This window comes from Danio aesculapii, unplaced genomic scaffold (genome assembly GCF_903798145.1).
Source record: "Danio aesculapii unplaced genomic scaffold, fDanAes4.1, whole genome shotgun sequence".
Classification (NCBI taxonomy): domain Eukaryota; kingdom Metazoa; phylum Chordata; class Actinopteri; order Cypriniformes; family Danionidae; genus Danio; species Danio aesculapii.
This window is the reverse complement of record NW_026613700.1, coordinates 25,001-37,060: the sequence shown is the minus strand read 5'-3', so window position 1 is coordinate 37,060 and position 12,060 is coordinate 25,001. Positions and strand designations below refer to the sequence as shown.

Sequence of the window (12,060 nt, the reverse complement as noted above, 5' to 3'; positions counted from 1 at the left end):
TTAAGTACAGAAGTATATTAAATACAGAAGTATATTAAATACAGAAGTATATTAAGTACAGAAGTATATTAAGTACAGAAGTAGATTAAGTACAGAAGTATATTAAGTACAGAAGTATATTAATACAGAAGTATATTAAGTACAGAAGTATATTAAGTACAGAAGTATATTAAGTACAGAAGTATATTAAATACAGAAGTATATTAAGTACAGAAGTATATTAAGTACAGAAGTATATTAAGTACAGAAGTATATTAAATACAGAAGTATATTAAGTACAGAAGTATATTAAGTACAGAAGTATATTAAATACAGAAGTATATTAAATACAGAAGTATATTAAATACAGAAGTATATTAAGTACAGAAGTATATTAAATACAGAAGTATATTAAATACAGAAGTATATTAAGTACAGAAGTATATTAAGTACAGAAGTATATTAAATACAGAAGTATATTAAGTACAGAAGTATATTAAGTACAGAAGTATATTAAGTACAGAAGTAGATTAAGTACAGAAGTATATTAAATACAGAAGTATATTAAGTACAGAAGTATATTAAGTACAGAAGTATATTAAGTACAGAAGTAGATTAAGTACAGAAGTATATTAAATACAGAAGTATATTAAGTACAGAAGTATATTAAGTACAGAAGTATATTAAGTACAGAAGTATATTAAATACAGAAGTATATTAAGTACAGAAGTAGATTAAGGACAGAAGTATATTAAGGACAGAAGTAGATTAAGTACAGAAGTAAAAATCATAATAAAACAAGGACGATAAATAATAAACAAAGTTATCCCAAAGAAATTTAATGTGAGTTTCTTTCTCTATGTTACATAGATACATAGATATAGATATACAGTGCATCCAGAAAGTATTGATAGCGCTTCACTTTTTGCCTTGAGTCACAAGGCTGGGAAAGGTTACAGAAAAATTTCTGCTGCTCTGAAAGTTCCAATGAGCACAGTGGCCTGCATCATCAGTAAGTGGAAGATGTTTGGAACCACCAGGACTCTTCCTAGAGCTGGCCGGCCATCTAAGCTGAGTGATCGGGGGAAATGAGCCATAGTCAGGGAGGTGATTTATAACCCGATGGTCACTCTGTCTGGGCTCCAGCGTTCTTCTGTGGAGAGAGGAGAACCTTACAGAAAGACATCCATCTGTGCAGCAATCCACCAATCAGGCCTGTATGGTAGAGTGGCCAGATGAGATATGAGAAAGATGAATGCAGCAATGTACAGAGACATCCTGAATGAAAACCTGCTTCAGAGTGCTCTTGAGGTCAGACTGGGGCCACGGTTCATCTTCCAGCAGGACAATGACCCAAAGCACACCGCCAAAATATCAATGGAGTTGTGAATGTCTGAGAGATCTGAAAATGGCTGTACACAGTCACTTCCCATCCAACCTGATAGAGCTTGAGAGTGCAAAGAGGAATAGGCAAAAATTCCCAAAGACAGGTGTGCAAAGCTTGTGGCATCATATTCAAAAAGACTTGAGGCTGTAATTGCTGCCAAAGGTGCATCAACAAAGTATTGAGAAAAGGCTGTGAATACTTCTGTACATGTGATTTTTCAGGTTTTTACATTTTTTATAAATTTGCAACAGTTAAAAAAAATCTTTTTTCACATTGTCATTGTGGGGTATTGTGCGTAGAATTATGAATTTTGGAAAAAGTTAAGCGCTATGAATACTTTACGGATGCACTGTAGTTAGAAATGTCATGATAGTTATCAATCTGTAAGATGTACATTTTGAAAAATGTAAGAATTATCTCTTATTTTATTGGCTATGCTTAATGTTTCAGGTAATAACCACACTGTGTTCCACTGAATTCTGTCAGAAGAATTGTACCAGAAAATTTTACATCTTGGGGATGCATATATACAGTGTAATAGAAAATTCTCTTGATTGGGGGGGAATGGGGGTTGGCATGGACTGATTCTTGACAACCATACAAATCGGGATTTGCAGCTTTCTGCCAGTAGATGTGCGTGATGATATTGTTTTCATGACTTTATACGGTATCTCTGATTATCTGATGTGACACTCACCCAGTCTGAACGTGGCTTTGATTGACTGTCTTTTATGCCACAGCTCAGACTGAATATGTGTGTGTGTGTGTGTGTGTATGTGTATTTAACTGTGTCCTCTCTTGTTTCAGACTGTAAAAGATCAGATAACCCACTGCACCATGAAGCTCCGACAGACCACAGGGATGATGGAGTTCTGTCTGGAGGTTATTAAGGAGAACGATCCCAGTGGATTCCTACAGGTACTAACAGAAAATCAAATAATACATCATAAAAATGCTGGGTTTTCCACACAATTCCTTCATGTTGTCCCAACACAAATCGATTAAGTTAAGTGGATTGAACATAAAACAATGAAGTGGTCCCCAAAAGTTCTTAAGAATTGTGTTGTTTCAACTCATTTTAAATAAGTAGCAAAAGTCATTTTTTGAGTGTAATAAAAAGTTACTTTACTTTAAAAAAGAGTCAATAAATCTGTTAACTTGGAATTGTTAAGTTGACTTAACTTAATTTTTATAGTTATGCTCATAGTTTATTTTCTTAATAATTTTAGGCAAAAGGTTTACACACATTTTTTGTAAGTAAAGCCACCTAATTGCTTTGAAACCAACAGCTTTACTTACTTATTTAAAGGTATAGTTCACCTAAAAATTTAAATTACCTTATCATTTATTCCTTAAACCTTAATGAGTTTCTTTTTTCTGTTAAACACAATAGAAGGTATTTTTGAAGAATGCTGATTGCTGAGACCCTTTGACTTCTACAGTAGGAAAAAGGACTATGGAAGTCAATGGGTGCCAGCTACCACTGTTTAAAAATAATATCCTCTTTGTGTTCAGCAGAATAAAGAAACTCAAATAGGTTTGAACAAGGGAAGGAGTGAGTAAATGATGCATTTATGTAATGTCAACTAAATGCTTTAAAAGGTGAGATTTATTTAGTTTTTCAAGAAAAGTCGAATAATTGAATTAAAAGCAAAATACTTTTTAAAGTATTTAACTAGTGGTTAGCGCGCTGACATATGGTGCAGTAGCACTTCGGGGCATCCCGAGTTCGAATCCCGGTGTGAGGACATTTCCAGTCCCTACCCCATGTCTCTCTCCCACTTCACTTCCTGTCTATAATACTGTCCTATCTACTTAATAAAGGCAAAAAGGCCAAAAATAAATCTTCAAAAAAAAAAAAGTAAAGTCAACTAATTGCTTTATTGTAAAAGTTTAGAGTGTAACATCATTTATTTTATTACTACTATTATTATTTATCAGTAAAAACAATAATTTTGTTAATTGAACAATCTGTATTTTAAATAACAACCATAATTTCAGTTTATGGTGCCTTGATAAAAAATGTTAAATGAATAAATGTGTTGTGTGGAAAATAAATAATTAGAAATGTATAAAAAAGAAGTACTAGCAAATAATCTGAAAACAAAAAATCATGAGTTGATTATAAGACATTAATAATTACCTATATTTTACTGAAAAACGTAATTACATTTTGACTAGTGGTATGGTACAATTCAGTACACTACAATTTGGTAAGGTTGACCCTAATCAGGATTGCGTTTATAGGCAAGGTAAGTTTATTTATATAGCACATTTGATACACAATGATAATTCAAAATTTACATAAACAAGAATAAAAACATAAAATACAAAAAATAAAAATGATTAAAAACTGATTAAAATGTGGTTTTAAAGGAATAAAAAAAAGAAAGACATAATAGTGCGATCTGTTGGACACAGCACAGAGCTCAATTCAGTAAAGGCACAGCTAAACAAATGTGTTTTCAGTCTTGATTTGAATGTGCCTAATGGAGCACATGCCATCATTTCTGTTACTACCATTTCTTATACTGCCAACAGTACCCTTACTTGTGGTTAGGTATGGGCCGATATAAGATTCTGAAGACATGATAACCTTGCATTAAACATCACGGTTTCACAGTATTGTGGCTACAGCTGTAAAATATGTTCTTTTTAAATGTAAATAAATGTTTTTTGAGAAACACTTTATGTATTTCGTTACAGTAAACATTCATTCATTCATTTTCTTTTCGACTTAGTCCCTTTATTAATCTGGGGTCGCCACAGCGGAATGAACCACCAGCTTATCCAGCATATGTGTTACACATACACTATGGACAATTTAGCCTATCCAATTAACCTATACCACATGTCTTTGGACTGTGGGGGAAACCGGAGCACCCAGAGGAAACTCACGCCAGTATGGGGAGAACATGCAAACTCCACATAGAAACGCCAACTGACCCAGCCACAGCTCGAACCAGCAACCTTCTTGCCGTGAGGCGATTGTGCTACCCTCTGCACCACCATGCAGCCCACTACTTGTTGACTTCAACCTTAAATACCTCTTTTGCACAAAATTGTTCTGTATACAATGCAAGATAGCATACAAAGAAATACAAAGATTTTTGTACTTTGTAGAAAAAACGCTGAAAAAATTCAGTGTTGTGAGATATCAACCAACAATATAAATGTATTTATTTTTGGATTGGATTAAAGTATGGGAACAAGCTTCCACAGGTTTCCTCTGCAGGAGTTTACCTGCTGTTTGGATCAACCCTCAGCATTTAAACTCTTTAAAAAATTGATGTTTCATAGCTTTGAATGTATAATAGTAAGAGAAGACTGCTCCAAATGAGTAGCGCTGCCTCTTTGCTGCATTTTTTATGAAGTATTGATTGAGTTGTTTCTTTGAGTGCCTTCACAAAGCATGTAATGCGAGTCAGAGATCCCTGGCCGGCAGAGATTTCTTAAAAGACAGAGAGAGAGAGAGAGAGAGAGAGAGAGAGAGAGAGAGAGAGAGAGAGAGAGAGAGAGAAACGATTGTACATCGGTTTGCCTTGATCCTCAAAAATACAAAAGAAGAGAGTGAATCGCTGAAACACTGATGTGTCCTTAAAGGAAAAGTTCACCAAAACAATTTCATGTACTGTATTTTTTAAAAAATATGTTGACTGTAATAAAATACAGTTTTGAAAAAAAAAACATGTGCATTTCTAAGTGAGCTTCGCACAGGTGAGTGGGCTTGACAAACAACCTGTAAAAACACTCTTCTCTCCACTGCCTTCTTTCCCAGTTCATCTCACCTACTACTCTTCACGCATGAGTCAGGTGTGTTTCTGAGACTCAGTTGATGTGGAACTCGCGTATTTTATAATAGGGTATTTTATTCACCTAAATAAAGTTATTCTCTTTAATGTAGTTGATGGAGAGTCATTCATGAATTAGTTCCGACAAAAATTTTGTTGATTTCCATGAATCTGCTATATAACAGATTAAAATATTGCTTAACTAGGTAACGTTAGCTTGTTTACAATAGCTTGTATTGCAACTAACACCCTGGCTAAAGTTACCCCTGTACTGTTTTATTTGTGACTTGGCATAATCTTAATTTAATATTAACGGCCACAATTAGGAAATTGTTTAGCTATGCATTTACTAAATGAGCATTCTGCTATATCCGAACTGAACCTACTGTATTTTTATGTATAATCAATTTCTAACCTGTTCTCAAAGAGGGTCGCACACCGGATGCTCTGCTCAGCAACCAGCAACCGGGTCAGAGACAGTCCTCTGCAGCCCACAGCTTGATGACATAGTTGACCAGGTCCACTACGTAGTTGATGATCACCTACACCTTTCCCTACCCTAAACCCAACCGTCACAGTAGCATGGGCGCTACCTTAGTAGTGGAACAAGATCCACTACATAGTTGACAATCACCTACACCTCCTCCTACCATAAAACCAACCATCACAGTAGCATGGGGGTTACCTTAGTGGGCGGAACAAGATCCACTACATAGTTGACGATCGCCTACAACTTCCCCTACCCTAAACCCTACCGTCACAGTAGCATTGACACTACCTCACGTTGTTGGGTGGTACATAGTCCACTACATAGTTGACGATCGCCTACACCTACACCTCCCCCTACCCTAAACCCAACCATCACAGTAGCATGGGCGCTACCTTACCTTAGTGGGCGGTACAAGGTCCACTACGTAGTTGATGATCACCTACACCTCCCCCTACCCTGAACCTAACCGTCACAGTTGCATAGGCACTACCTTACCTTAGTGGGCGGTACAAGGTCTACTACATAGTTGACGATCGCCTACACCTCCCCCTACCCTAAACCCAACCATCACAGTAGCATGGGCGCTACCTTACTTTAGTGGGCGATACAAGGTCCACTACGTAGTTGACAACTGTCTACATCTCCCCCTACCCTAAACCCAACCATCACAGTAGCATGGGCTTTACCTTTGTGGGTGGTGCAAGGTCCACTAAGTAGTTGACAATCACCTATGTCATCAAGCTGCGGGCTGCAGCGAGGACATATTGCCATGTCAAGAAGTGCCATGCATTTTAGAATTCTAAACATAGATTTCTATCAGTGTACACACACTGCCAAAAGTCAGCAGCTGTCTGCAGTGCCCAGCTGCGACTCAGGAACTTGTTCTTATTCCTGCCGCCCCACAGAGCGCCATCTTATTAGTTTCATTTTAAATAACATGTGCGCTTCTGGTGTGCGACACTTCCAACTGTCATGTGCGCGCCGTGTTGCAGCGCTGAGCAGTGCATCCGGTGTGCATCCCCCTTTAGTGTCTCAATTAACATGGACACTTCTAGACATATATAAGTACATTTATATATGATCAATTTAACTATTATTTGTGTCCCCTTCAAAAATTGCTCATGAGAAGTTTTATCTTTATTATCCCCTTCTACTGTTAAATACAATTTAAACATATGGCAATATCATGCACAATATTGTTCTGTCTTATGTAAAATGTACTTGTCTCAGGAAGTAAAAAAACACTGGGTTCCACACAATTAATTTGTGTTGGGACAACATGAAGGAATTAAGTAAAATGATTTGTTTTTACATATTTAAGTGGTTTGAACATAGTTCAGTAGTATACCCAGCAGGCACACAATGTCAGAAGATGTTAATATTAGGTTAGATTTAGGTTGTGATGTCAGGTGACCAAAAGTCACTGTCTAGCCATTGTCTAAGGACAACGTTATTTTGACATCCAATTAGCAAGTCAAATGACGTTAATATTTGCCTGATTTTAGGTTGTGTTGCAAATTGAATAAAATTTAGCATCTTAAACCAATGTCATATTGACGTCAAATATTGACATTTATTTATCAGGTATGGCAACCAAAATCCAATATCTGATAGACGTCATAGTGGTAATGTCCACACAACTTCAAGCTGTAACATCAGTAGACATTGATATTTGCTTGATTTTAGGTTGGACGTTAGACATTGATGTTGGCCTGACGTTGAGTTCTGACGTCAACCTGATTTTCATTTCCAAACAAAATGCAACGTCTCCATGACGTTGGGGTACAACGTCAATTTGACATCATGTTGACGTCCTGTGCCCACTGGGTACTTTGTAGTTGAGTATGTTAGTATGTATAGGTTTAAAATAGTCCATTGTTGTGTTCATATTTACGATTATGTTTATTTATGTTGCAACATGTTCCTGCGAGACACAACATTTTATTCCAATTTATGTCCACACTTTAACTTGTGGACTTGACTTAATAAAAATGTATTTTCTTAAACAACAGAACTGATCTCTTTCTTCCAGATCTCAGATGCGTTGATAAAGCGCGTCCTGGCATCTCAGGATCAGTGGGTAAAGGGTGCATTGGAGCCAAAGGTCTGTCCAGAATTCGCTTTGACCGTCAACACAGACCCTCTGATGCAGTCGATTCTCCAGCTGGACTTCACCCAGAATAAAGGTGAACATGTTATATAGACACCTAATGGATGAGATTTAGTGTTCGCTGTTTGTGGTCACCAGTATCGAGAGTATAAGAAACAATGCTACATAATTGCATAATTAAGTTAACATGTTTTGAATGTTACAATTTCGAGACAGATTTAGTTAAATTCAACAGAAGATGCACTTAATGTAGTATATAAATCCATTCAGTATGAATATTCAGTTTGAGATTCATTAGATGATTTATAAAAATATTTTTCATTATCAAATAATGCATTAAATGGACAGAAAATACAATACATTTGTTTTTAATGTTACAATGTTATTTATAAAATAAATACTATTTTATAAACTTTGTATTCATACTGACTACTGTAAAGAAATGCTACCACAAATATTAAGCAATAGCCAAGGCTTATAGTAATCAGATTTTTTTGAAGACCAAATAAGCAAATTACAATGAATTACACTTTAAATTTACAATTTATATGAACAGAATTGCAATATGGTTATTTTAAATTGAATTATTTAATGGATTATTCAACAATGTTACTTTTTTGCATTTTTATCATCAACGATTTCTTTCGAAAACATTTAAAAGCTAGATATCAACTTCGAACTGAATGGTAATGTAGGTGTAGCTACACTTATCTTTCTGCATATTTGTCCTGCAAAAGTTCTTTGCTATTACTGTAATGACCACACAACCTCTAATTACAATAATAATAATAATAATAATAATAATAATAATAATAATAATTTTAATAAAAAAAATAATAATAATCTTAATAAAAATAACAAAAATCGAAACAATCTTTTTTCTGCACAGTGCAGTAAAGAAACAAATAACTTTTAAAAAATAATGTTCTCAAGCTCTGGTGGCCATTGTAGGAAGGCTAGTAATATGTTGTTTTATACATTTGATGCAGTAAAACCCTTGTTTTTCATTTAAAACAGGGGTGTCAAGCTTATTTCAGGTTGGGGGTCAGAGAAAATATCCCTGTCGGGGGATATGTCGAATTAGCGTTTATTTAGATTGCTCAAAAGTAAAATCATTATTTTTATCGAAAATTAATATTCATTCATTCATTCATTTTCTTTTCAGCTTAGTCCCTTTATTAATCGCCACAGCGGAATGAACCACCAACTTATCCAGCACATTTTTACGCAGCGGATGCCCTTTCAGCCGCAACCCATCTCTGGGAAACATCCACACACACTCATTCACACACATACACTACGGACAATTTAGCCTACCCAATTCACCTGTACTGCATGTCTTTGGACTGTGGGGGAAACCGGAGCACCCGGAGGAAACCCACGTGAACGCAGGAAGAACATGCAAACTCCACACAGAAACACCAACTGACCCAGCCGAGGCTCGAACCTTCTTGCTGTGAGGCGACAGCACTACCTACTGTGCCACTGCGTCGCCCCAAAAATTATTATTAAATATTTAGCTGGGTGTTTATGATAGAAACTTAGATGGTTCTGGCTTGTCATATATAAAATGGTAGGACACTAAAACCTTGAGTAGATGGTGGCAAGTGCATGTCTAAATGAGTTATTGAATTATGTCATTGTTCATAACAGCTATTTTATGAATGGGTAGTTGAATCATTGGCTTAAATGATTCTTTCAAAAAGAGATTCATTCAGGTTGTCACAAGACCTGGCACTTAAGTTACTGTACTAAAAAAGAAAAATTATACAATACGGTAGCAGGTTTTCTTAAAGAGATAGTTAACTCAAAACTAAAGATTTACTCAACCTTACTCGAACTTTACTCCTTTTTATCCCTTTATTGTAACAGTAGTCCAGAAGACCCGGTTCTACATGTGATCAGCGAATCATTTCTTCATATCAGCTCTGAGACATGGCAATCAGTGGTGCTTTAAATGCGGCGGCTCTGAATCCACATTTATTGATAAGAAAGGAGTAAAGCCACAATATGAATTATTACTGCCACAAATACTGTTCATGTGTTTAATCGCTGTTCTATTCTGCACTGAAAATGCACTGACAAGACATTCAGATACAGAAATAGCTTAATCTAAGTTTAAATCTAGTCTAATATACATGGTTCATATTTAAAAATCCCTTTACCATGCACCTATAGCAATATAAACCACAGAACATTCTGATTCTTTTAGTTATTACATGCCAGATCTTCTGTGTGAAAAAGAGTAGGCTACAGTACAAATGGCAGAGAGCAATTTTTATAGCCTGTGCTTGCTTTAATAAAGCCTTATTGTTTTGTTTTTATTGTGCGTATATACAAATACAAAATTATGTTGTTTCAGCGTTTTCAGCTAACTAAAATGCGAGCAATAGCTTGACATTGCAGGCGGTTTATCAACAGAAAATGCAGTCAAACGTACATGGACGAAGAACTGAAATGCTCAAATGCTCTGTACTGCAGATTTCAGTTTAATAATCAACTTAAGATTTTCTTGGCTTATAAGACCAGGGATCTGTAAGGCCTGTGTTGTTTCTAACAAAACATCTTGTTTGTTTAACTTGTATATAAAGTCTATTTATTTTGCGGTCAAGCTGATAAAATGGGTGAAATAGAACTCTTGCTTGTGTGATACTTAAGGTATATTATGTACTATTTGAAAATATGCATTGTGTATTGTCCCCAGTTAATGGTCCCCACAGTTTTACCTCTAGACTCATACAAGCAACACCTGCTTTGTCCAATATCATCTTTCAGATGGTCAGGAGGCTGCATTATTGAAACAAATGCATACAGGTGACCAGAAAGAGGAGGAGAGCACCGGAGGTATTTCAGAGCTGCTACAAACAGTTCGTTTATAATACTAGACCCCCCCCCACCCGAACCCACCGCCCCCTTCTCCTGCGTATGTTTAAGAGGCACCAGTGACCTTCAGGAACTGCTTACCCCCATGCATGTCACTACATGTTTACCCCTGTCTGATACCTCGGTGAATGACAGTTTTTGATTAAATGTGTACTCTGTAAATTCTGTCTTTTAGCAGAAACACCCACAGTGCCTCCTGCACCGCTACTGCAGTTGGAGAAATGCTGCATGCGGAACAACAGCGCCACATTGGCCTGGAGGATAACCACAGTCCAAGCCCTGCCTGTTGAGGGTTACGTGCTGGAGCTGGATGACGGGAATGGCGGACCTTATCGGGTACCTCTTAAACATCTACATTTCCACAATGTGTTCATTCAGAATTCAGGAAAACAAAGGGATCTACTTCTTAAAGGGGAGGCAACATGCTTTTTTTCCCAATCTCATATTAATCTTGAGTGCCTATAGAGTAGTACTGCATCCAACTTTTTTCTGAAAGGTTTTAAGGTTTTGAGTACTTTTAAAGGTTCAAGGAATCCTCGAGTCCTTGAGATTTTAACAGATTTGTGTGTGTTGAGCATCACTTAAGACAATGTTAGCACCTGTCAGCTTTAATTGCCGGGAAAACTGGATAATTTTGAGCTTTTGTAATCTAATTTCATCTTCCGGGTTTAAAATAATTTTTGGGGCGGGATCAAATCTGTGACTGCAAGTGGAGTGATGATGCATTATTATTCATAGCGGATTTTTCTTATTCTATGAGAAGAGCCTGCTTCTTAATTATTCATGACTGCACGTGCTTTCTGAAGGCAAGGCAGACCTGCCAATCTGTAAGACCCTATGTTGATGACTGGGTGAGACCATGTCCATGGACCCTGCATACGGCATGCAGTATTTAGCCGTTTATGAAGGGTCGTATGTGTTTGTTTCCATGATCCACTGGGTTTGTTGCATGTTTTTCCCCGTGGTTCTGTCAGAGCCGATACAGCAAAGCTGTATGTGTGCAGCAAGCATTTTTGTTGGGAGAGCAGTACGAGAATTGGAGAATGGCGGACTTTGTCTTTTATCAGTTGAGTTCGTTCACAGTTAGACACATCGCTGCGCTGCTGTGTTCGCCTAAATCCTCCAGATTACCAGCAGGGCTAATGGTTGAAATAGGCAGGGCAAGAGACCTGCTGCACTGATTCCCTTTGGACCCCCTTTAGCCTTCAGAACTGCCTTAATCCTTCGTGGCATAGATTCAACAAGGTACTGGAAATATTCCTTAAAGATTTTGGTCCATATTGACATGATAGCATCACACAGTTGCTGCAGATTTGTCAGCTGCACATCTATGATGCGAATCTCCCGTCCCAGCACATTCCAAAGATGCTCTATTGAATTGATTTCTGGTGACTGTGTAGGCCGTTTGAGTACAGTGAAC

The 12,060-nt window shown here is 36.8% G+C and overlaps 1 protein-coding gene across 1 annotated transcript in view; it reads left to right on the top strand.

The window, feature by feature from the left end:
- The window catches only part of LOC130220212 (tripartite motif-containing protein 67-like), a 50,817-nt gene that overhangs the window by 13,818 nt on the left and 24,939 nt on the right, over window positions 1-12,060 (top strand). Inside the window, exons 3-5 of the mRNA XM_056452588.1 lie at window positions 2,174-2,284; window positions 7,680-7,833; window positions 10,816-10,976. Of these exons, the coding sequence (XP_056308563.1) occupies window positions 2,174-2,284; window positions 7,680-7,833; window positions 10,816-10,976 (426 nt within the window). The remainder of the gene's footprint in view (window positions 1-2,173; window positions 2,285-7,679; window positions 7,834-10,815; window positions 10,977-12,060) is intronic.